Below are 25,714 nucleotides of genomic sequence, written 5' to 3'. Positions count from 1 at the left end.
AGTAACAAAAAGATCATGGATGTAGGAAAGCTTGTTGCAGACAGAGCGAGTGTTCCACAGAGCTCCTGTTAGTAGGACTGGGGAAGCGGGGGCTGGGTGAATGGGTATAAGGTTGGAGTGGTTACGGAAGTTTGTGATAGAGCATGGATGGGAGGTAGAAATGACTGTGGGAATGTGGTGAGGAGGACCAGGATTTGGAGAGATATCACCAGCAGTGAGAAGGAGCAGAGAAAGTGTTAGCAGGTGGGAGCAGGAGAGGGCATGAGGGGGCTGTCTGTTTGGAGACGGAGGATTGTATGTTAAGGAACAGTTTTGAGGAGGTGAGGTGGATGGGGAGGATTGAAAAAGAGATGAACAGTTCCTTACTAGGAGTAGGGATTAGGGGAATTAGCAGAAAGTGAAGGATTATAGGGGTGAAAGAGAAAACAAACAAACATTGTTTACAGTGACTGTGTACAGTTACCTTTAGTTCCCTTCTGGTTCAATTCTGGTTTTAATTCTAAATTCTGTATATACCTCCATGGTATATTTAGCGCTTTTAAATAAAGTTCTGACTTCTCCTAAACTACAATAAGCAGCATACTCCTAGAAATGCACAGGAGTCTCACCTCCAACAGAAATGAAGAGCAGAGCAGAGCCCACACCAGCTGAACGGCTATTAAATCTTTGTTCCTGATGCTTAATTCCTCCAATCACCATGCACAAGCCCTGTAGGTAAATACAGCACAAGTATTCTGAAAGTTATTCATTGAATTATCTTATCCCAAACAGATTTCTTACCAAACGGTTTAAAAGTTAAACTACTAAAAAAAAACAAAAAAAAAACAAAACAAAACAAAAAAAAAAAAACACACAACAGCAACAACACACTTTACATGACATCAAGGGTACTTAATGCAAATCACTCACAGGAACCAAGAGGACACACCCCAGCAATGTGCCAGTCAGGGCAGACTTCACCACTTCTTCATAGCACTTGTCATTCTCCCTCGCCCCCTTTATCAGTGCAGTGATGTAGAAGGTTAATTCAATAATGGAGCCAAATGTAGCATTCACCACTGCTCCCAATGCAAAATTACTCTGAGCAGATATACTGCAGTGTTCCACAAGATGGCAGAAGGAAATAAAATGTGTTAAAATACAATACACAATATTTTAGTTGTAATAACTAAATAGGAAAACAAAAACAACCTCGCGTACACAATGGAGTTTCTAGCATAAATCTAAAAGATCAATAAAATAGTAATGTAATGAGTTCAGAGAGCCATTGAAACCTATGAATAACTGGGAAGACTGCGTAAGGCTGCGTTTCATTTTTGCCAACAGTGTGCCCTTTAAAAATACCATACTACACTAAACTAGAATTGTTAGCTTTAAGCTTATATAAGAGTTCCTAGGTATTAATGATACTTATTTTATTTTCTTTGTGGTAGTAACCACTGTTTAGTTCTATCCCATAAAGGCAACACAATAAGGAGTTGGCAGCAATATAGCTACACTGTAATGGGAGCCTGGGAGTCTGAAATCCAGCTCCATGCTGGTTGTGCTGCAGCTCTTACCCTATTCCATTTTTAACACTCATTCCTGCTTGACCTTATTTGTACATGTGTAAGGCTACTTTTACACATGCCTTTTTTTTGCAGGCCATATTGCCATGATTTTTGCGGTCTCCCACAAAAACAGGCTGCAAAAAACCCTTCTCCAATCACCGTTTTTCCCTGTTGTAACAAACTGCAGGGAAAAAAAACGGCTAACCGCAAATATGGTGTCCCGCAAAAACAAGCTGCCGTTGTTGTTGCGGTACCATTGATTTAAATGGAGGCCGTGTCCGTGAGCTGTGAAAAATATCGAGCAAGCTCGATATTTTTTCACGGCCGTATACACGGCCCTCACGGCCATATGGAACACGGCGCTCAGATGTAGTTTTGCGAGCCGTATTTGCGGCCCCACAGAAATCAAGCAAGTGTAAGAGAAGCCTAACTAATTACATCAGAAATAAAACGAGAATAAGACACTAAACCAAAAGATATAAGAAATAAAACTTAATTTTTCTCTATGTGGGTATTTGTCAAGTAAAGCGAAAAGGAAAAAAAAAACAAACACCACCATGCAACTAAATATCCAAGATTGGAAACGCCAAATTCCACAGAAGGTTCTAACGTATGACAGCAGGTTTCTTTTTGTGGTGGCCCTTAAGCCATTTCATGACCAAGCCCATTTTGACCTTAATGACCAGGCCATTTTTTACCAATTCTGACCATTGACCCTTTGAGGTAATAACTCCGGAACACTTCAACGGATACTAGCGATTCTGAGAATGTTTTTTCGTGACATATTGGGCTTCAAGTTAGTGACAAATTTAGGTTGATAATTTTTGTGTTTATTTGTGAAAAACAAAACTTTGGAAATTTGGTGAAAATTTTCCAATTTTGAATTTTTATTCTGGTAAACCAGAGAGTTATGTGACACAAAATAGTTAATAAATAACATTTCCACACATGTCTACTTTACATCAGTACAATTTTGGAAACAAATTTTTTTTTGTTAGGAAGTTATAAGGGTTAAAAGTTGACCAGTGATTTCTCATTTTTACAAAAAAATTTTTTTCTCTTCTCTTTAGGGACCACCTCACATTTGAAGTCACTTTGAGGGGTCATACCCAAACATGACACCATTCTATAAACTGCACCCCTCAAGCTACTCAAAACTACATTCAAGAAGATTATTAACCCTTCAGGTGCTGCACAGGAACTAAAGCAACATGGAAGGAAAAAAATGGACATTTTAATTTTTCCAACAAAAATTTTCTTTTAGCATCAGTTTTAGTCATTTTCACATGGGCAACAGAATAAAATGGATCCTAAAATTAGTTGGGCAATTTCTCCTGATTACACCGATACCCCATATCTGGTCATAAACCACTGTTTGGGCGCACGGCAGGGCTCAGAAGGGAAGGAGCGCCATTTGACTTTTTGAATGGAAAATATGCAGGAATATTTAGCGGTTGCCATGTCGCGTTTGGAGAGCTCCTGTGTGCCTAAACATTGGAACACCCCCTACAAGTAACCCCATTTTGGAAACTTGATCCCCCAAGGAACTTATCTAAATGTGTGGTGAGCACTCTGAACCCCCAAGTGCTTCACAGAAGTTTATAATGAAGAGCCGTGAAAATAAAATTTTTCTTCCCTTCAAAAAAAATTTTTTAGCCCGCAATTTTTATTTTCACACAGGTAACAGGAGAAATTGGACCCCAAAAGTTGTTGTCCAGTTTGTCCTGAGTATACTGGTACCCCATATGTGGGGGGGAACCACTGTTTGGGTACACGTCGGGGCTCGGAAGGGAAGTAGTGACATTTTGAATGGTCTGCGGGCATCATGTTATGTTTGCAGAACCCCTGATGTGCCTAAACAGTAGAAAACACCCCCCACAAGTGTGACCCAATTTTGGAAACTATACCCCCCCCCCCCCCCCCCAAGAAACTTATCTAGATGTCTGGTGAGCACTCTGAACCCCCAAGTGTTTCACAGAAGTGTATAACAGAGCACCGTGAAAAATCAAAAAAATATATTTTTTGTCCACAAAAATAAATTTAGACCCCAATTTTTTATTTTCCCAAGGGTAACAGGAGAAATTAGACCCCAAAGCTAGACACAGAAGTTCATCCATAAAATTACAACTTTATTTAAACCAATAGTGTACAGCCAATAAAATGCATATTAAAAGGAGATGCCATTCCATACACCGAACAAGGAAATATGCAACTATATATCCTATGTGGAAAAATGTATACAGCAGGGAGATCAAAAATACAAATGCCTGAATGGTAACTGCTCAATCAGCATTCCCTGTAGGGTACATAATGTATCCTCAATGTACAATACTCATGATAAAAGTGATGATAGTAATATGTACAGTGTACATAGCACTCAATATGTGACTGTCCGAAGAAATGACGTCATTGCCCAGACCATATATAGCTATCTTAACATCTACCATGTGCTGGTCGGAAACAGTTAGGCCACAATGTTGGCAAGGTGCATAATGTGCAGATTCATATGAACACCGATCACACTGGCGTTTCCAGATGTAGAAAGCAGCTACTACAAACAATAAAGATCAATAAGATATCTCAATCTGACTAGCATTAACAATGACTGCCCACAAATGAAAGATTGGGCATGTTGTAAAAACAGTCACCATATAATCCCCACACTTGTAAGCAAGATGCATGGGAGTGCAGAATACATTGAGGAAATATACAACCTTGTATGGTGTTATATTTCCTCAATGTATTCTGCACTCCCATGCATATTATGCACCTTGCCAACATTGTGGCCTAACTGTTTCCGACCAGCACATGGTAGATGTTAAGATAGCTACATATGGTCTGGGCAATGACGTCATTTCTTCGGACAGTCACATATTGGGTGCTATGTACACTGTACATATTACTATCATCACTTATGAGTATTGTACATTGAGGATACATTATGTACCCTGCAGGGAATGCTGATTGAGCAGTTACCATTCAGGCATTTGTATTTTTGATCTCCCTGCTGTGTACATTTTTCCACATAGGATATATAGTTGCATAGTTCCTTGTTCGGTGTATGGATTGGCATCTTTTAATATGCATTTTATTGGCTGTACACTATTGGTTTAAATAAAGTTGTAATTTTATGGCTGAACTTCTCTGTCTAGTTTGATGTATTTGAGTTTGAAGTGCCATCATTTAGTAGGCGTTTTTGGGATATATAGACCCCAAAGCTATTGTGCAATTTTTCCAGAGTACGCCGATACCCCATATGTTGGGGTAAACCACTGTTTGGGCACACATCGGGGCTTGGAAGGGGGAGGGAGCACAGTTTGACTTTTTGAATGCAAAATTGTCTGGAGTCAATGGTGGCGCCATGTCATGCTTGGAGAACCCCTGATGTGCCTAAACAGTGGAAACCCTTAATAATAATAATAATAATAAATTTTATTTTTATAGCGCCGACATATTCCGCAGCACTTTACATTTCAGAGGGGATTTGTAAAGACAATAGACATTACATCATAACAATAATCACATACAGTAGATTATAACAAATACCAAGAGGAAAGAGGGCCCTGCTCGCAAGCTTACAGTCTATGAGGAAAGAGGTAGACACGAAAGGTGGGTGGTAACAGTTGCCCTGATTGTATGGACCAGCCATAATGTTAAGTGTGTGACAGTACAGACACAGAGGGCTAATAGATGCATAAAGCATGTGGGAACATGATGCGGGAAATCTGGTCATGGTAAAACTTTTGGCTGTGCCACACAGGGATAGATTAGGTTAATGTGTTGAGGCGAAAGGCCAGTCTGAATAAATGCGTTTTCAGGACACGCTTAAAATTGTGGGGATTGGGGACTAATCGTATTGACCTGGGAAGTGCGTTCCAAAGAATTGGCGCGGCACGTGTAAAGTCTTGGAGACGGGAGTGGGAGGTTCTGACTATTGAGGATACTAACCTCAGGTCATCAGCAGAACGGAGGGCGCGGGTAGGGTAGTATACTGAAACAAGGGAGGAGATGTAGGGTGGTGCTGAGCCATGGAGAGCTTTGTGGGTGAGGGTAATAAGTTTATACTGAATTCTGGAGTGGATGGGTAGCCAGTGTAATGACTGGCACAAGGTAGAGGCATCGGTGTAACGATTGGCGAGGAATATGATCCTGGCTGCAGCATTCAAGACAAATTGGAGAGGGGAGAGTTTGGTAAGAGGGAGACCGATTAGAAGAGTTACAATAGTCGAGATGAGAATGAATAAGAGTTTTTGCAGAGTCAAAAGTAAGAAAAGGTCGAATTCTAGAAATGTTTTTGAGGTGCAGATGACAAGAGCGAGCCAGTGATCGAATGTGGGGGGCAAAGGAAAGCTCAGAATCAAGTATGACCCCAAGACAGCGGGCATGTTGCTGGGGAGTAATAGTGGAACCACACACAGAAATGGCAATGTCGGGTATAGGTACATTAGTAGCGGGAGGAAACACAAGGAGTTCAGTCTTTGACAGGTTCAGTTTCAGATATACTGAGGACATGATATTAGACACAGCGTTTAGACAATCGCCGGTGTTTTCTAGAAAGGCTGGCGTGATGTCAGGAAAAGAAGCGTATAATTGGGTGTCATCAGCATAGAGATGGTACTGGAAACCAAATCTACTGATTGTTTGACCAATAGGGGCAGTGTACAAGGAGAAGAGGAGGGGGCCTAAAACCGATCCTTGGGGGACCCCAACAGTAAGGGGAAGATGAGAGGAGGAGGAACCGGCAAAAGATACAGTAAAGGAGCGGTCGGAGAGATAGGAGGAGAACCAGGAGAGAACGGTGTCCTTGAGGCCAATGGAACGGAGCATAGTGAGGAGGAGCTGATGATCCACAGTGTCGAATGCTGCAGAGAGATCCAAGAGAATTAGCATGGAGTAATGACCATTTGATTTAGCCGTTAGCAGATTAGAGACTTTAGTGAGGGCAGTTTCAGTGGAGTGTAAAGAGCGGAAACCGGATTGGAGAGGGTCGAGAACAGAGTTTTCTGAGAGATAGCGGATAAAACGGGAGTGGACCAGGCGTTCCAGGAGTTTAGAGATGAAGGGAAGATTAGAGACAGGTCTATAGTTAGCGGCACAGTTTTGGTCGAGGGATGGTTTTTTTAAGTAGTGGATGTATGATGGCATGCTTAAATGAGGAGGGAAAAATACCAGAAGAGAGAGAGAGAGGTTAAATATTTTAGTTAGGTGAGGGGTGACAGCAGGGGAAAGGGACTGGAGGAGATGTGACGGAAATGGGTCACTGGTGCAAGTAGTTGGGCGAGAAGATGCAAGGAGCCTGCTTACTTCTTCTGTGACTGGTTCAAAATCAGAGAGTGAGTTAGATGCAGTGGGGGAGGGAGGACAGTGCATGGTATGAGGTGATTGGGAGATAATTTCCTGTCGAATCTGGTCAATTTTTTCTTTGAAGTAATTGGCCAGATCGTCAGCTCGGAGCTCCGTGGTTGAGGCCTGTACTCTTGATTGAGTAGAGAATGAAAAGTGTCAAAGACGTTTCGGGTTATTGGACAGTGAGGTGATGAGGGTGTTGAAATAGGCTTGTTTGGAGAGGTGAAGGGCAGTGTTGTATGTTCTAAGCATAAACTTAAAATGGATGAAATCTTCGTGTAGATTGGATTTTCTCCACAGACGTTCGGCGCACCTGGAGCACCGCTGCAGGAAATGTGTTTGCACCGTGTGCCAGGGTTGTCGCCGTCTGCGTTGTGGTGTTCTATTTATAGGGGGTGCAAATTCATCCAAGGCACTTTGAAGTGTTTCATTGTAATGCTTCAATGCAGAATCAGGACATGAGAGGGAGGAGATAGGGGCCAATGAAGACTGCAAGTTCATTATAAGTTTCTGGGTGTTAATGGCCTGTATGTTTCTATAAGTCTGGACAGTGGGGGTGACCTGAGCAGCCTGGCAGTTCTTTATAGAGAATGAAAGAAGATTGTGGTCAGAGAGCGGGAGAGGGGAGTTTGCAAAATCATCCACTGCACAAAGCCGAGAGAAGACCAAGTCGAGGGAGTTTCCGTCTTCATGCGTTGGAGAATTAGTAAGCTGCGAAAGGCCAAATGAGGTTAGAGATAAAAGGTGAGTAGCAGATGGTGAGAGGGGAAGAGCAATGGGGATGTTGAAATCTCCCATGATGAGGGTAGGGATGTCACAGGAGAGAAAATGTGGAAGCCAAGTGGCAAAATGATCCAGGAACTGATGGGAGGGGCCGGGAGGACGATACACCACCGCCACTCGCATGGAGAAGGGGGTGTAGAGTCTGACGGCATGGACCTCAAAAGAAGGGAAGACAAGTGAGGGTACTTGAGGGATAACCTGAAAGGTACATTTTGGTGATAGGAGCAGACCAACGCCTCCACCTGCTCTATTGTCTGATCTTGGGGTATGAGAGAAGTGTAGCCCCCCGTATGAAAGAGCGGCAGCAGCGGTAGTGTCTGACTGCTGGATCCAGGTTTCAGTAAGAGCCAGGAGGTTAAGAGAATTAGAAAGGAAGAAGTCATGGATGAAGGAGAGTTTGTTACACACTGAGCGAGAATTTCAAAGTGCACAATTAAGATATAATTAATTTTAACTCCAACCCTAACCCCAACACATCCCTAACCCTAATCCCAACCCTAACCACAAGCCTAACCCTAATCCAAACATACACCTAACCCTAATCCCAAATAAAAAAATTTATTTTTCGGATATTTTATTATTTGTCCCTACCTATGGGGGTGATTTACTATTTTTTTTTATTTTGATCACTATCACAGTGATCAAAATGAATGAATGTAATCTGCAGCTTGCAGATTCGACGGGCACACTGCGCATGCGCCCAAGATGGCGGTGCCCATGATCCATGACGGCGGGACATCGGGAGCGACAGCAGGACTCGGTGGGTACCGGGGGGGGGGGAGGGGAGGTGATACTGATGGCGGTGGCAGATTGCCGCAGAGAGAGAGAGAGAGAGAGAGAGAGAGAGAGAGTGAGGTGGGGCGGTCATATAGCTGTGTCCAGCCATGGCCGATGATATTTCAGCATCAGCCATGACTGGATTGTAATATTTCAAATTTCATTTATGAAATATTACTAATCACTCTGATTGGCTGTTTCACACTTTCAACAGCCAATAAGAGCGATTGTCGCCACAGGGGGGGGGGGTGAAGCACAGAGGCTCCTGTGCCTGCGGGTCGTGTGACCTTTCAGTGACCCTGGTCACCCGCAGGAATGCTATTTATAATATTACGCAAATGTAGGAGTCACTGGTTGTATTGGCACAGGTTTTCATGATGCCTACGTTGGCGTCATTGGTCAGGAAGAGGTTAATAGAAAACAGTCTAATGCACTTTACAACAATAGAAAAAAAAACTACTTTTGGCAACGTTTTTGACTTTGGAGGCAATGTAACTAGGATTACATTTAAAAAGAATCTGTCACCAGGTTTTTGTCACCTAAACTGAAAGCAATCAAAAAAAGCAAGGAGATACTAATAGGCAATTAAAACCTAACTTATTTATGTGGGTGACAAAGAGACAAGCTCATACTTATATGAAATACATAAATAGAGATATGCTCAAGTGTTACATAACCCGGCAGAATTTTTGCTTTGCCTTTTTTCAGACGAGGTGAATGATTACACCAAAACTTTTTCTCAACTCATGGTTAGTGGTTGGGTGAAGCCATTTATTGTCAAACTGTGTTTTCTCTTTTTAAATCATAATTACAACCCAAAACATCCAAATGACCCTGATCAAAAAAGTTTACATACCCCATTTCTTAATACACAGTGTATTGCCCCCTCTAACATCAATGACAGCTTGAAGTCTTTTGTGGTAGTTGTGGAAGAGGTTCTTTATCTCAGATGGTAAAGCTGCCCACTCTTCTTGGCAAAAAGTCTGTTTCCTGTAAATTCCTGAGATGTCTAGCATGAACTGCACGCTTGAGATCTCCCCAGAGTGGCTCAATGATATTGAGTTCATGAGACAGATGGTCACTCCAGAATCTTCACTTTGTTCTGCTGTAGCCAAATGACAGGTTGATCTGGCCTTGTGTTTTGGATTGTTGTCATGTTGGAACATCCAAGTTCGTCCCATGCGCAGCTTCCGGTCTGGCTAAGTTTCCTCTATCTTTGTAGCTCACACAGTCCCAAGACATCAGTGATCCACTTCCGTGCTTACCAGTAGGAATGGTGTTCCTTTCATCATAGGCCTTGCTGACCTCTATCCAAATGTAACGTTTATGCTTGTGGCCAAAAAGTTCAAATTTTGGTATCACTCCAAATTACTTTGTTCCAGAAGTTTTGAGGCTTGTCTATGTGCTGTTTTGCATATTATAGGCAAGATACTTTGTGGCATTTGCACAGTAATGGCTTTCTTCTGGCGACTCGACCATGCAGCCAGTTTTTCTTCAAGTGCCTCCTTATTGTGCATCCAGTATTTCAGCTGATATTTGTGGATTTTTCTTTGCATCCAGCAAAATTTTCCTGGCATTTGTGGACAAAACTTTTTTTGGTCTACCTGACTGTGGTTTTGTTTTCACAGAGCCCTTGATTTACCATTTGTTAACCACAGTTTGAATGCTGATGACTGTCTATCAATTCCTTGGATGTCGTTTTGTATCTCTTTCCTGTTTTATACAGTTCAACTACCTTTTCCAGTAGATCAGTTGACAATTCTTTTGCTTTCCTCATGACTCACAATCCAGAAACGTCAGTGGCTGGATGAAAGATACAAGAGTGTCTGGATCCCACAAACTCACTCAGCTTTTATGCACACACACTGATTACAAGCAAACAGGTCACAGGTGACGAGGCTACCTTTAGTAGCAACTCAAACCCATGTGTGTCAACTTCTGTGTATGTTATCAGGCAAAAATCACCAGCGTATTTGAACTTTTGATCAGGGTCATTTGGATGATTCGGGTTGTCATGATTAAAAAAAAAAACAAACAAAAAAAACAGTAGTTTGACAATAATAGGTATTAGACCTACCGGTAATGATGTTTCCAGGAGTCCATCCTGACAGCACCATGGAGGGCGTCCTCCTCCTTACAGGGACAGGAAAGCACATGAGAGTTTAAGAGGTCCCATCCCACCCCCTTTCCCTCAGTGATTTAACGAGTACCACAGCGTGGATAATGCAAATAACACTTTAATGACAAAATCATATTACAGCATATGACATAACATGAACAGGGAGGGAACTACCCGTGCTGTCAGGATGGACTCCTGGAAACATCATTACCGGTAGGTCTAATACCTATTTTCCAGGACATCCACCTGGCAGCACCATGGAGAGTACCAAAACACCTCCTCAGTGAGATTACCGCCTGGAGAACCTCTCCCCCAAATGAGGTCTGTTGACCAGATAGCACATCAAGCTTGTAGTGCTTTAAGAATGTGTCAAGTCTGGCCCAGGTAGCTGCTCTACAGACTTGATCCACCGAGGCGCCCGCTCGCTCTGCCCAAGAGGCCAATACTGCCCTTGTAGAGTGGGCCTTTAGAGCATCTGGCGGGTTAGCGCCTTCAGATTGGTAGGCGTTTGAGATTACCGAAGTAATCCATCTTGCGCTGGATTCCTTAGAGGCTTCCCCCCCCCCTTGTTTTTACCCCCAAAAAGGATGAACAGGTTTGGGTCAATACGCTAACTGTTGGTGGCCTCTAGGTAGTCTGTAACAGCATGTCTCACATCCAGCAAGTGGAAACCCTGTTCTGTCTCATTACGGGGGTTGTCACCGAATGATTGTAACAATATCTCCTGGTTTAAATTTTGGCAAAAGGCTAACTTTGGAATAAATGCCAGGTCTAATCTGAGGATTATAGGTCTTCTCTGATCTGGAGATATGGGTCTCTGGTGGACAGGGCCTGGATTTCCCCTATTCTTTTAGCCATGGTGATGGTTACGAGAAAGGCTGTTTTCCGAATTAGATTTGAGATGGACATCTCTACACTGGGGACATAGGGATTCCTACATAGGGATCCGAAGACCAAGCCAAGGTCCCAAGGCGGGGTGAGCTGCCTGATCGTAGAGAGTAGACATTGCGTGGCCCTTATGAATCTTACTATCCAAGGATGAGAACCTAAAGGGTAATCAAAGAAGGAGCTCAGGGCCGAAATCTGGACCTTTAAAGTGCTGGGCTTAAGGCCTTTATTAAACCCCGACTGTAGGAAGTTTAGGACGATAGGGAGGTCAGGGGTACCTGCCACGAAGTCTGATCTGCCACCCACCAGACAGAACCTCTTCAATATCTTCCGGTATATTGCGGATGTACCCGGCTTCCTGCTAGCTTGTAGGGTAGATATAATCTGATCTGATAAGCCCTTTCAGGATCCAAGCCGAGAGGTGAAGTCTTGCCGGATTCGGGTGGCAGATCGGGCCCTGGTGGATGACAATCTTTCTTTAGAGGGAGCTTGACTGGGCTTTCCACTGCCATTTCCCCCATTAGGGGAAACCAGCTTCTTCTGGGCTAGTATGGGATGATCATAATCACCTTCGCACAGTCTTCGCAGATCTTTCAGAGTACCGCCGGGATGAGTGCCAGTGGTGGGAACGCGTAAGAGGGGTTCTTCCCAGACCAGGCTCAGGGCATCTACACCTTCCGGGTGGTCCACTGGGTTCAAGGAGTAGAATCTGGAGGGAGACCTTTGAGTTTTTTCGATTTGCGAATAGGTCTATTCTGGAGGTCCCCCAACGCTGACACAGTTGGTGGAATATCTCTATGTTTAGCTCCCACTGTCAGGCAGACGTGCTGTCTGCTTAGGTAGTCTGCTACCACATTCTGGGAACCCTCCAGGTGAATTGCGGTTACTGAGAGGATCATTCCCTCTGCCCAGGAGAATATTCTCTCAGCTAGGCCTTGGAGTGGTCGATGTCTGGGACCTCCCTGGTGCTTCAGGAAGGAAACCGCTGTTACGTTGTCGGACATGTTGATTTCTTAGGAATAGTCCGGTTTCGCCTCAGGGTTTCCCAGACCGCATAAAGTTCCCTGAAGTTGGAGGATCTGTTTCTGATGTCTTCTGGCCATCTTCCTTGAAAGATCTTCCTTTCTACTTGGGCTCCCCATCCCCACGTGCTGACGTCTGTGGTGACTACTACGTATGGAGAGGTGGTCCTTAGTACGCCCACCTGTAGGATTTTGGGCAGTGTCCACCACCGCAGAGATCTCTTCACCCGGCCTGGCAACTTTATGGGTTTGTCGAGTGAAGACTGACGCCGGTCCCATATTGCGAGGAATTCCTCCTGTAAGGGTCTCGAATGAAACGGAGCCTGACGCACGGAATGCATGCTGTCATTAGGCCCAGAACCCTTCACTGCCTCTCTTATGGAGGCGCGGTGCTTCAAGGGGTCTTTGGCTTTGTCTTGAAATGTCTCCTGCTTTTCTTTTGGTAGCAGGGATATCCTGCCTCCTGAGTCTAGAACTCCAAGGAAGACCTTCCTGGTCTCTGGTATCAGGTCTGACTTCTGTCAGTTGATAACCCAGCTGAGGAACTCCATTACCGTGACTGTTCGGTTTCTGTCTCGAATGAGTGCTTCTTTGGATCCTGCCACCAGGAGAGTATGGTATAATCACGATTCCTTGGCTTCTCAGGTAGGCCACTACCTCCGCTACCAGCTTTGTGAAGATTCGGGGGGGCTGAAGCCAGCCCAAATGGGAGGCATTGAAACTGGAAGTGGCAGGTCCAGGTCGGTAGTTTGACGACAAACCTTAGCAGTCTCTGGGATGAGGGATGGATCGGGACCTGATAGTAAGCCCTCTTCAGGTCGAGGGTGCACATAACAGCGTCCCGGTCTATTAGATGTATTGCTGACCGAATCGATTCCATCCGGAACCTTATGTACCTGACCCAGGCATTTTAAGGGTTTTAAAATTTATAATAGTTCTGGCTTCGTCGGATGGTTTTGCGATGGAGAACAGGGAGTAGTAGTGTCCCTTGCCCATCTCTGTCTGGGGAACAGGTACTATAACCACTGAACTGACCACATCTTGTATGTCTGTCCACATGGCGAAGTCTGACGGGACTACAGTGGGGGAAAGTGGAGAAAAACCTCTATGTTGTAGCCCTCCGCAATGGTTCTGAGGACCCACTGGTTGCAGGTAACTTGGGCACAATTTTTTTGCGAAGTGGCAGAGTCTTCCCTCAATACCTAAGGCGTCATTGCCTCCTAGATCTGGAGGTTGACGTGAAAAGGGAGCCCTTGCTTCTCCCAGCCTGGGTCAGTCCGTCCTGTGCTGTGGGGCTGGCTATATGGGGGGGGGGGGGATGGACTGCGCCAGGCACACTTACCCCTCCATCCGTCGGTGCTCCTGCATCCACTGCCGCCGCTTCCTGCGCTGCCAGACAGACTCTCTCCCCTGGAGCACGCGCTGAGGTTCAAACCCGGCGTTCGTGACGTCACCGGAAGTGACGCGCGTCTTCTCGCGAGAGGCGGGGACCCACGCGCCGGCAACTTCCACGTTCCAGCCGGACGCTCGTCGCCGCCTGTGCCCCTGACAGCGCTTGATTGTGACGTCGTCCGCCCAGAAGCCCAGCTGCCTGCGGGGACCCTGCTCCACACTGCTACCTGGATCCCGCGGTCCGATGCTTGGAGCCGAGAGCCTCCCACCAGGAGGAGTGGCTCCCTCGAGGAGCGTCGTCCTGCTCTCTGGCCTTTGGGGCAGAGGGACTCCCCACCGGGAAGTTTCGGCCCTGGGCTTTTTGACAGGGGGAAGGCTTGGAATGGCCGCACGATACCCCTGAGCCCCTCCGGTAAGCTTGCGCATCGATCTCTCGTGTGTCCCTCCATGCAGGGACAGGAAAAACACTGAGGGAAAGGGGGTGGGACAGGACCTTTTAACCTCTCGTGTGCTTTCCTGTCCCTTTAAGGAGGAGGAGGACATCCTCCATGGTGCTGTCAGGTGGACGCCCTGGAAAATTGGCTTCATCCACTCACTAACCATGAGGGGAGAAAAAGTTTTGGTGTTATCATTCACATTCTCAGGAGAAAGGCCAAGAAAGCAAAAATTCTTCCGGGGTATGTAAACTTTTGAGCACAACTATCACAATTAGGAAAATGGCACTTTAACCATTTTTGTGTTGAGGTTTAATATTACCAGTGCAGGATAAGAAAGGTTCAATCTCACCCAGTTGCCATGATGAAGATGTACCCTCCATATGGAGCAGTAACAATGTGTGAAAATACACCTTACAGAAAAACATAACCCTACAACTCACCGACTCATTTCATTATCAATGGCGAGGAATCAGGGGAGTGCAACTCTGATATCAGAATCCAGCAGTTACAGTAATGGTAAGTAATTATTTTGGTAAGGGCGTGCAAAGTGCTGTGCCACCTATATCAACGTAAGGTATAAAAGGTCAGAGATGTAGCCAACTATGTAGTATAAATTGGTGAACTTTAGATGCCACCTGTAAAGGCGGCTTCTAACAATGTGGTGTAATGTGGTGTGGTGTGTGGTACCAGTTCCGAAGAAACCTTATCCGAAAGACCTTAATGACTATAGACCTGTAGCATTGACATCACACCTGATGAAGATATTAGAGAGATTGGTTCTCACACGTCTCCGTCCTCTAGCGAGCTCGGATATGGACCCTCTCCAGTTTTCCTACAGGCCGGGCATTGGTGTGGACGATGCCATTATCCACCTTCTAGATAGGACTCTCTCTCACCTGGAGAAACCTGGGAACACTGTGAGAATAATGTACTTCGATTTCTCTAGTGCTTTTAACACCATACAGCCAGGTCTACTGAGAGACAAGCTGGGCCTTGTTGGTGTGGACCTCCAACTCTCCACCTGGATCCTTAACTACCTCACGAACCGACCTCAGTTTGTAAAAGTTTGGGACAGTGTGTCAGACACAGTGATCTGCAATACAGGGGCACCTCAAGGTACAGTTCTTGCACCTTTTCTCTTCACACTGTACACTGCGGATTTTAGGTGCAACTCATCTAGCTGCTACTTGCAGAAGTATTCTGATGACTCTGCAATAGTAGGCCTCATCACAGGAGGAGATGAAAGAGTACAGAGATACTAACCAAGCTTTTGTGGAGTGGTGTCAGAGGAACCACCTTAGGATTAATTCCGGGAAGACCAAGGAATTGGTGGTGGACTTTCGGAAGGGCAAAAATCCACCAGTAGTGGTGAACATTCAGGGAAATGACATTGAGATAATCGACACCTATAAGTACCTTGGTGTGATCCTCAATAATAAGCTTGACTGGGCCCATCACTTGGATGCAGTGTACAGGAAGGGCCAAAGCAGGCTTTATCTGCTCAGAAGGCTGAGAGGCACTCCTTGCATCTTTCAACTCTGTTGTGGCATCAGTCATCTTCTTTGGTGTGGCGTGCTGGGGTAGTGGCATATCAACCAGGGACAGGAATAGGCTGGACAAACTGATTAGGCCTCTTTCACACTTCCGTTTTTTACAATCAGTCACAATCCGCCAGGTTTTGAAAAAAACGGATCCTCAATTTTTTTTTGAGGATCCGTTTTTTTCCCATTGACTTGCATTAATGGCGGATTGTGACGGATTGCTGTCCGTTGCATCCGTTTTTTGTGAGGATCCGCCAAAAGTTGCTGTCCGTCACCATCCTCAAAGATTTCCAAATGGAGCTTGTAACGTTTTTTTCTCTGGCGATCCTCCAGACACTCACACTCACACTTTAAATTTCTTCATTTTCAGGATCCGTCTGAAAACGGATCCTGTGCCATCCGTTCACATCAGTTTAGAACGGATCCGCTTGTCCGCCTTTTTGACGGATTATAACTGATGCAAAAAACTGAAGTATGAAAGAGGCCTTAGAAGGGCCAGCTCTGTCCTGGGATGCCCCCTTGACCTAGTTCAGGAAGTAGGCGACAGGAGGATACTGGCCAAGGTGAGCTACATGGTGCAGAATGATTCCCATCCCATGCATGAGACCGTGACAAAGATGTGCAGTACTGTCAGTGACCGGCTACTTCATCCTAAATGTGAGAGGGAGCGCTATCGAAAGTCCTTCCTTCCTGCTGCAGTTAGGCTGTATAACCAGCACTGTCCAAAACGGAGAACGACCCAAACAGAGAACTGATAGATCCAAAGTTGTGACAGTCCGGTTACATTTTTTTTTGTTCGTATATGTACCTACCTACTGTCAATGTAATGCCTTTATGCATCTGTACTTGTTCCTGCCTTGCTGCTGTAATGCTCTGAATTTCTCCATGGTGGGACGATTAAAGGATTATCTTATCTTAATGAGGAGTAAGTTCTAGTAGATCACGTTCTCCATGGTGCAAGACTAGAGAGAGTGTTCCCAAGGAGATGCAGCGCTGTGACACTCTAGGCGTCAAACTTTAATTGGTCAAAAGATTTAAAGACACCCATAGGGGGGCACAACATGGCGACACGTTGGTCACCACAGTAATCCGCTGGTCACATGATTCTACCAACTGCCAATGGAAGCGTCGTGTCATGATGTGCCAGTTGCAATGAAGTCAGAACTAGTTTTGCTCTCAAGGACAATCCGGATACATGTGCATAGAAACTCATAATTGGGGTGTGATCAAATATTACTGCAAAGTATAAGGATGTAACCAAGTAAATGCATCATTACACATGTTGCTTTGACAGCGTAGAGTCCCAGCAAAATGAGTATTAATGGTCAGGAACAATCATTGGTTGTACAGAGTTCATAGTTGCATTTAGTATCATTTCTCCTTGCGGAGAATGACATGCTAAGCATGTCGAGATGAGGAGACTTAAAGCCGCAATGCTCCTCTGGGAAATATGCCAATTATGCAAATTGTCTCTTCAGAGAGGAAGAGGACTAGAACTCTAGTGCCACCTATTGGAAGTAGCACTGGCTCTGGTTGTTACTGCACTGACGAGGGGCAGTACCCCGAAACAGTGTCTGCAAACTGAGATTCTGGCTTGGCCTTTATTTTAAGTCATGTAACAAGGCTCCTTAAAGGGTCGACATTGACTTTTAGGATTGCTACTTCCAATAGGTGGCACTAGAGTTCTAGTCCTCTTCCTCTCTGAAGAAACAATTTGCATAATTAGCATAGTTGCAATTAGAAAGCAAAGGGAATCATAAGTGTAATGACAGCTAGACTGTCCTACAATAATGGGACCTCAAGATGTAAATTAAAATGGAATATGCAGGAGATAAGCCCATATCAACTCAGAGGGGGAAAAAAGGGGGAACATTAGGGAAGGAGACAACCTATCAGGGCACGGGAAATTGTTAGTACAAAGTGTGAGGCAAGGGCCAACACATAAAATTATAAAACAACTGAAATATACCTGTTAATTAAATCCGTGGGGAGAGGAAGTGACAGTATTTGGTCAGTATTTTACCTCAGTATTTATAAGCCAAACTCAGGAGTGGAACAAAATCAGAGGAAAAGTATAATAGAAACATGTCACTACTTCTGAATTTTTACCCACTCCTGGTTTTGGCTTATAAATACTGTGGTAAAAACACCCCAAAAAACTCAAATACTTAGGTGGAGCCCAATATCCCTGTAATATTTACCTGTCAAGTGCACTCCCCAACCATCCTTGCTGGCATCTGTGGTGATTACTATACACAAGGAAAAGTATTCCACGGGATTTCCTTGCTGAATATTCCTGGGAACCGTCCACCAGAGCAGGGATTTTCCTTACTGCCAAGGATAAGCAAGTTCTTCTGTTGAGCGTCACCTGGCTTCTGTCCCAAGAGGATAGTATAGCCCTTTGAAGACTCCTGGAATGGAACTGGGCTCACCAAACAAGGAATGCAAGATGTCAATAGCCCTAGGATCTTCACTGCCGTTCTGATGGAACTGACTTCATTTACAGCAAAATCTTGTCCTTTAAGGACCTCCGTTTCTCCTCTGGCAAGAAGGAAGTTCTTAGCTTGGAATCCAGTAGGACCCCCAGGAAGTTTTTTCTGGATCTTGGTTCTAAGTCTGATTTCTTCAGGTTTAGGATCTAACCTAGATGTTCCAAAGTTGCAATCGTCCTCTGTGAGCCTGAAGTTCTTCCGAGTAGGCTACAAGCAGGAAGTCGTCCAGGTATGGGATTATAATTATACCCCGTTTTGGAAAGGCCACGATTTCCATGACCAGCTTCGAGAAGACACAGGGTGCCAAGGCTAGACCAAAGGGAAGGCACTGAAATTGAAAGTGGTAGTTCCAATCTTAAAATTTTTACTGCAAACCAAAAGCACTTGATAAGATGGATGTACCGGTACCTGTAAATAGGCACTTTTCAGGTCTAACGTGCACATAACTGCTTCTTTGTTTATCAGGGGAATTGTTGACCTTATTGATTCCATCCTGAACCTCTTGTACTTCACCCAGAAATTCAACGGTTTTAGGTTCACTGTAGTGCGGGCTTCGCCTGAGGGCCTGATGGTAAACAGGTTTAAGTAGTGACCTTGGCCTTCCTCCAACCGAGGAACTGGTATTATCACTGCTTTAGCCACCAGTTCTCGTATGTCTGAGCACACAAGGGAACTGGTGCCCAGGGAGCGAGGCGCTATAAATCTCTCAGCAGGCGCCCCTGAAAACTATCACGCACCCTTCCGCAATGGTACTTAGTGTCCATTGATCCTGGGTGATATGTCGCCAGTTCTTTGCGAACTGTCTGAGCCTCCCTCCTATATGATTTGCATCATTGCTACCTTGGTCCTGAACTTGACCCAAAAAGGGAGCTTATACCTCTCCCTCCTTTCAGATAACTCCACTTACTAGTTTTCCCCCTAGATTTATATTCCGCTCTCTGGGATGGCCTGGGTCTCTGAAAGGAGTGAAACCTCCTAGCTCTATCATCAGGGAACCCAAACTTTTTGTCTGGCGATTTTGTCAGAATGTCATCTAGGGCCGGCCCAAACAAACACTCAGCCCTGAGAAGGTAATAGAGCACAAATTTTTTAGAGGAGTTTTCCCCAGATCAAGTCTTTATTCAATGTGGCCCGCAGGGTCATTTGGATGAAGAACTGTTCCTAGCTGTTAACTTCAGCGACTTCACAGGAGGCATCGGCTATGAACCCCATGGCTGACTTCCATAGGGGAAGGGATGCTAAGATGTCTTCTCTATTACTCAGATGTTCCTCTAGTTAACCAATCCACAAAAACCATGGATCTAGCAACTGAGGTAGCTGCTATATTGGCTTTCAATATTTCTGCTTACGCTTCCCAGGCCTTCTTAAAAGTTATCAGCCTCCCTATCCATTGGCTCTCAAACTCGAGGAGTCCTCAAAGGGTATGGAAGTTTTTTTGGCCACCCGAATGTCGATCTTGGGAACCTCTTCCCACACCTCGATATCCCTCAGGTTCTAAGGGCAACCACATCCTGAAGCCTTGAGGTATCAGACGTTTCTCAGCTTCTTCCCATTCCTCCAGGATCATCGCTCAGATATGACTGTTTACCGAGAACACTAGCTTCTGGGATCTGAGACCCCAAAACATCTCTTCCTGGATAGACTGATCTTGGGGCCTCCTCTACCTGAATAAGCTCAGTGTCTTACAGTTAGGTCCATATATATTTGGACAGAGAACATTTTTCTAATTTTGGTTCTAGACATTATCACAATGAATTTTAAACAAAACAATTCAGATGCAGTTGAAGTTCAGAATTTCAGCTTTCATTTGAGGGTATCCACATTAAAATTGGATGAAGGGTTTAGGAGTTTCAGCTCCTTAACAGGTGCCACCCTATTTTTAAAGGGACCAAAAGTAATTGGACAATTGACTCCAAGGCTATTTCATGGACAGGTGTGGGCAATCCCTTCGTTATGTCACTCAATTAAGCAGATAAAAGGTCTGGAGTTGATTTGAGGTGTGGTGCTTGCATGTGGAAGGTTTTGCTGTGAAGAAAACATGCGGTCAAAGGAGCTCTCCATGCAGGTGAAACAAGCCATCCTTAAGCTGCAAAAACAGAAAAAACCCATCCGAGAAATTGCTACAACATTAGGCATGGCAAAATCTACAGTTTGGTACATCCTGAGAAAGAAAGAAAGCACTGGTGAACTCAAGGCAAAAAGACCTGGGCGCCCATGGAAGACAACAGTGGTGGATGATCGCAGAATAGTATCCATGGTGAAGAGAAACCCCTTCACAACAGCCAACTAAGTGAACAGCACTCTACAGGAGGTAGGCATATCAATATCCAAATCTACCATAAAGAGAAGACTGTATGAAATTAAATACAGAGGGTTCACTGCACGGTGCAAGTCACTCATAAGCATCAAGAATAAAAAGACTAGACTGGACTTTGCTAAAAAAACATCTAAAAAAGCCAGCACAGTTCTGGAAGAACATTCTTTGGACAGATGAAACCAAGATCAACCTCCACCAGAATGATGGAGAGAGAAAAGTATGGCGAAGGTGTGGTACAGCTCATGATCCAAAGCATACCACATCATCTGTAAAACACGGCGGAGGCAGTGTGATGGCTTGGGCATGCATGGCTGCCAGTGGCCCTGGGTCACTAGTGTTTATTGATGATGTGACAGGACAGAAGCAGCCGAATGAATTCTGAGGTATTCAGAGCCACACTGTGTGCTCAGATCCAGCCAAACGCAGCCAAACGGATTGTCCATCTGTAGTATGAAATGACGACCAATGACCCAAAACAAAGCCAAAGCAACCCAGGAGTTTATTAAAGCAAAGTAGTGGAATATTCTTGAATGGCCAAGTCAGTCACCTGATCTCAACCCAATTAAGCTTGCATTTCACTTGTTAAAGACTAAACTTCAGACAGAAAGACCCACAAACAAACAGCAACTGAAAACCACCACAGTGAAGGTCTGGCAGAGCATAAAAAAGGAGGAAACACAGCATCTGGTGATGTCCATGAGTTCAAGACTTCAGGCAGTCATTGCCAATAAAGGGTTTTTCAACCAAGTACTAGAAATGAACATTTTATTTACAATTATTTAATCTAATTACTTTTGGTCCCTTTAAAAACAGGGTGTCACATGTTAAGGAGCTGAAACTCCTAAACCCTTCATCCAATTTTAATGTGGATACCCTCAAATGAAGATTGAAAAGTCCAAACTGCATCTGCATTGTTTTGTTTAAAATTCATTGTGGTAATGTCTAGAACCAAAGTTAGAAAAATGTTGTCTGTCCAAATATATATGGACCCAACTATGTTCTAGGGCTGCTTTGCTGCATCTGGCATGAGGTGTCTAGAATCTGTGCAGGGTACAATGAAATCTCAAGACTATCAAGGGATACTCGAGAAACTTGCTGCCCAGTGTCAGCTTGGTCTCATTTGCAGGTCATGGGTCTTGCAACAGGATAATGACCCAAAACACATATTAAAAACACCCAAGAATGGCAAAGAGGAAAACATTAGACTATTCTGAAGTGGCCTTCTATGAGCCCTGACATAAGTCCTATTGAGCATCTTTGGAAAGAGCTGAAACATGCCATTTGCAAAGGCAGCCTTCAAACACAAAACAACTGGAGCAGTTTGCTCTTGGGGAGTGGGCAAAAATACCTGTTGAGAGGTGCCCAAGTCTCATTGACAGTTACAGGAATCGTTTGATTGCAGCGACTGCCTCAAAAGCGATCGCGTTGTCCTGATGGTCTCCATGAAGACAGCGCACATAACGAAAAAATTCCCAAAAATTAAAAAACATTTGAAAGGTTGACTCACCAAAACCCTGACTAATGCACTAGCAGGATGCAGCAGACCTCCATTGATAAATGCTGGGGCAGCACAGGTGCAAACCACTGATGAGAACAGCCGTAGGGTCCTTCTGGGTCCTGCAGGGAAGGTGGCTTCCCAGTGACTGCTGAGAACAGGATCTGAGACGCTTCCTTCCTTGCCTGTCAGATGCTGCTCCAATGTCAACGTTCTGATGTAGTACAGTAATGTTCCATACTGGGACAATGCAAAAAAAAAAAAAAAAAAATTATATTATATTATATATATTCCTGAATTACTGTTTTTTGTTCAGTCTCCCAAAAATCGGAATAGAAAGCGATCAAGAAATGCCATGTGTCCGAAAAAAGTACCAATAAAATAAGTCAGCTCGGTCCGTAAAAAACAAATCACCACATGACTGTTGGCCGAAATATTGAAAAATTATAGCTCTCAAACTGTGGCGATGCAAAATCTAGTTTTCGCAATTTAAACCGTCTTTTAGTGTGTGACAGCAGCCAAACATAAAAACCCGATATAAATCTGCCATTGCACAGACTCGAAGAATAAAGACGCTTACTCACTTATACCGCACGAGCAATGGTGTAAGAAAATAAAACCAGTTCTTCACATGCTGTTGATTTTTTCATTCTGCCTCCGAAAGATCGCAGTAAGGCTCGGCACACATTTATCCTGCGTTCACACCGGGGATTCCGTGTAAATCTCTGAAAATATGTCGTTCAGACTGAACCTCTGGCCGAAGATTCCCTATAATGAGGCAGATGGAAGCACTGTGGATGCCATGGGACCTGTGATCCGGCGGTGTCTGTCTTTTTAGGATTGCATAAAAGTGCCATCAGTCACAGCTTTGTGCACTTCTGAAAAGAAGGACACTGCTGAACAGGGGCCAGACGGAGTCCAGAGTAACTTTGCTGCCTCATTATAGTGAAAGGATCCAATGGAGGTTTCATCAGACTCACGTCATTCGGGGTTTCGTCACAGAGAACTTCCTGTATGCAGGAGTCGCATAGTTTTTTACCTCAGGAAGCTGGTAATGGGCTTTTACAGGTGGGGCATTCCCTGTTTTGTTTTTTTTCTTCTTTCCCCAATAAGGGAAAGAAGTCTATTACAATGGGGAACATTCAAGTAGATCACTTACCCCCTATGCGCGGTTGCAGGTACCGGTTCTGGAGGTGGATTCGAATCCCTCACTGGGCGATCCACGGCAGGTGACTTGCTCCTTGCAGTCGATTTGCTCCGCTGCGTGGAGTGACTACTGGACCGGCTCTCCTGCCCGTCCTTATCTTTTTGCCGGCGATGGTGGTGTTGCCTATGTTGCTGCTGCTGCTGTTTAGGCTGCTGTATTGGCTGCTGCTCATGCTGGTCGCTGCCCTCCATGTTCACAGGACGCTTCCAGCATGGAGCAGCTCCAGCGTTCCCTTTTTTAAATTTCCCGGCGATAACATCACCTGCTTCTCCCGGCCTGCACCGCTGTGCCCCGGGGAGCGCGCACCGCGCGGACCCGGAAGTCGTCACTTTATTTCCGGGGCAGCGCCATCTTGGTACACCTCCGTACCACGGCGCTGCCCGCGTGTGCCGGCGTCTCCCAGCCCCATTCTCCTCTCCGGAGCGGCGGCTCGGTCCACCCCCGCCCGCTCACCCTGAACAGCCCATCAGCTGCAGCGGTGGCGGCTTCAGGAACCGACCCCGCCGCGACAGGGGCCTCCCCGCTGCTGGACTGCGAACGGGGCGGCCCTGGACTCCTCTTCCATCTCCGGTAAGCTGCTGCCGCTGCTTTTAGTTCCACGGGTCACCCGTCAAGGACAGGAACCCAACTGGGGGCGGAGGAGAGGTGCCGCCTTTTTATCTGTAGGTTCCTGTCCTTGATGGGCGGACCCCTCTCTCCGTGGTGCTGTCATGGGTGAGAGAATCTGCGCTGCAGAAGCCAAATAGCGCTCTCCCTCCCGAGTCTCTCCGTATGGCTATGCAGTACTGTACAGCCACATGAGGTATGCCTACATTCAGCAGAAATTATGGGACAAATTTGGGTGCCATTTTTTTTTTTTTAACCATTTTCCCAGTATGAAAATGTAAAATTTGGGGCTAACAATTTTGCTGGCAAAAATTTAATTTTCTTTCTTCCATTCTGTGACACACCTGTGGTGTCAATATAATCACTGCACTCCTAGAATAATTGACATGTTTATTTTATAAAATGGGGTCACTTATGGCAGGTTCTGCTGTTTAGGCACCTCAGGGGCTCTTGCCAGTGTGACATGTCACCCTCAAACCAGTGCAGCAAAATCTGTGCTGTAAAATGGCGCTACTTCTCTTTTGAGCTTTGCACTGTGCCTTAAAAGTAGGTTTTGACCACATGTGGGGCATCGGCGAACTCAGGAGAAATTACAATGGAGTCCATTTTCTATTATTACTCTTGTGAAAAAACAAAGTTTGGAGTTAAAAGATTTTTGTGGTAAAAATGTTATTTATTTTCATAGCTTAACGTTATAAACTTCTGTGAAACACCTGTGGTTTCAAGGTGCTCAAAACACATCTAGATAAGTTCCCTAAGGGGTTTAGTTTCCAAAACTGTCACTTGTTGGGGGTGGGTTTCTACTGTTTAGGCATATCAGGGGATCTCCAAACATGCCATGGAGTCCGCTAATTATGCCAGCAAATTTTACATTCAGAAAGTGAATCCGAGCCCTGCTGTGCACCCAAACAGGAGATTCCCCCCACATATGGGGTATAATTAACGGTTTCTAGAGCCATAAGCTGCTGTCAAGTCCTGTGCTCACACTCCCCCCTGCCATCCTGTGGTCAAACCAGGGTACTGCACCCATTCTACACTTTTTCCCAGCTGTTTCCCTTCTGTCATTACCAACATCTGTCTAAAGTGCACAAACCGTCCCTTCTAACAAGTCCGTTCGTCCGGTCACCTTCCCCACAACGGCACACCTGAGAGGGGATCCGCCCAGTCAAAACAGGAACTGAAGATAAAAGGGCGGTACCTCTCCCTCGCTTCAGTTTACAGAGCATGAGAGGCCCCCCGGGTTAGTACACATGGTAAAAACTCTCACCACATTATATTTAACTAAACAAGCACCCAAACTATAGTGCACACCAGAGGAGTGATAAGGGGGGGAATATACAGGTGCTGTCATGGGCTCCGGAAAAACTGGCTACCGGTAAGTAACCTTGGTGTTTTCCCATCTCCCATGACGGCACACCTGAGAGACTTTTGTAGAATAAGACACCTTAGGGAGGGACCACCGCTTGTAGTACCCTTCTACCAAAGGTTAGGTCAGTAGAGGAAGATGGATCAAGTCAGTAGTGCTTAAAAAAGGTTGAAGGTGAGGACAAAGTAGCAGCTTTACAAATCTGCTCAATCGATACCTCAGCCTTCTCTGCCCAGGAGGTAGCCACGGCTCTGGTGTTGTGAGCCTTGATGCCTTCTGGAACCAGAGCGCCACTTGCAGAGTAGGATAACATAATGGCCTCCCTGATCCATCTGGCAATAGTACTCTTAGCTACCCCGTACACTTTTCTACTACC

The 25,714-nt window shown here is 45.1% G+C and overlaps 1 protein-coding gene across 1 annotated transcript in view; it reads right to left on the bottom strand.

Annotated features, from left to right (window-relative positions):
- LOC141092872 (uncharacterized) overlaps nucleotides 1-25,714 on the bottom strand; it is a 135,491-nt gene that overhangs the window by 52,691 nt on the left and 57,086 nt on the right. Inside the window, exons 10-11 of the mRNA XM_073579181.1 lie at nucleotides 910-1,093; nucleotides 609-708 (exon numbers count right to left, since the gene is read on the bottom strand). Coding sequence (XP_073435282.1) covers nucleotides 609-708; nucleotides 910-1,093 — 284 coding nt within the window. The remainder of the gene's footprint in view (nucleotides 1-608; nucleotides 709-909; nucleotides 1,094-25,714) is intronic.

This window comes from Dendrobates tinctorius, unplaced genomic scaffold (assembly GCF_039654945.1).
Source record: "Dendrobates tinctorius isolate UK_male_01 unplaced genomic scaffold, ASM3965494v1 ptg000062l, whole genome shotgun sequence".
Classification (NCBI taxonomy): Eukaryota; Metazoa; Chordata; class Amphibia; order Anura; family Dendrobatidae; genus Dendrobates; species Dendrobates tinctorius.
Note: the sequence above shows the minus strand (reverse complement) of the source record. Positions and strands in the feature narration are given on the sequence as shown.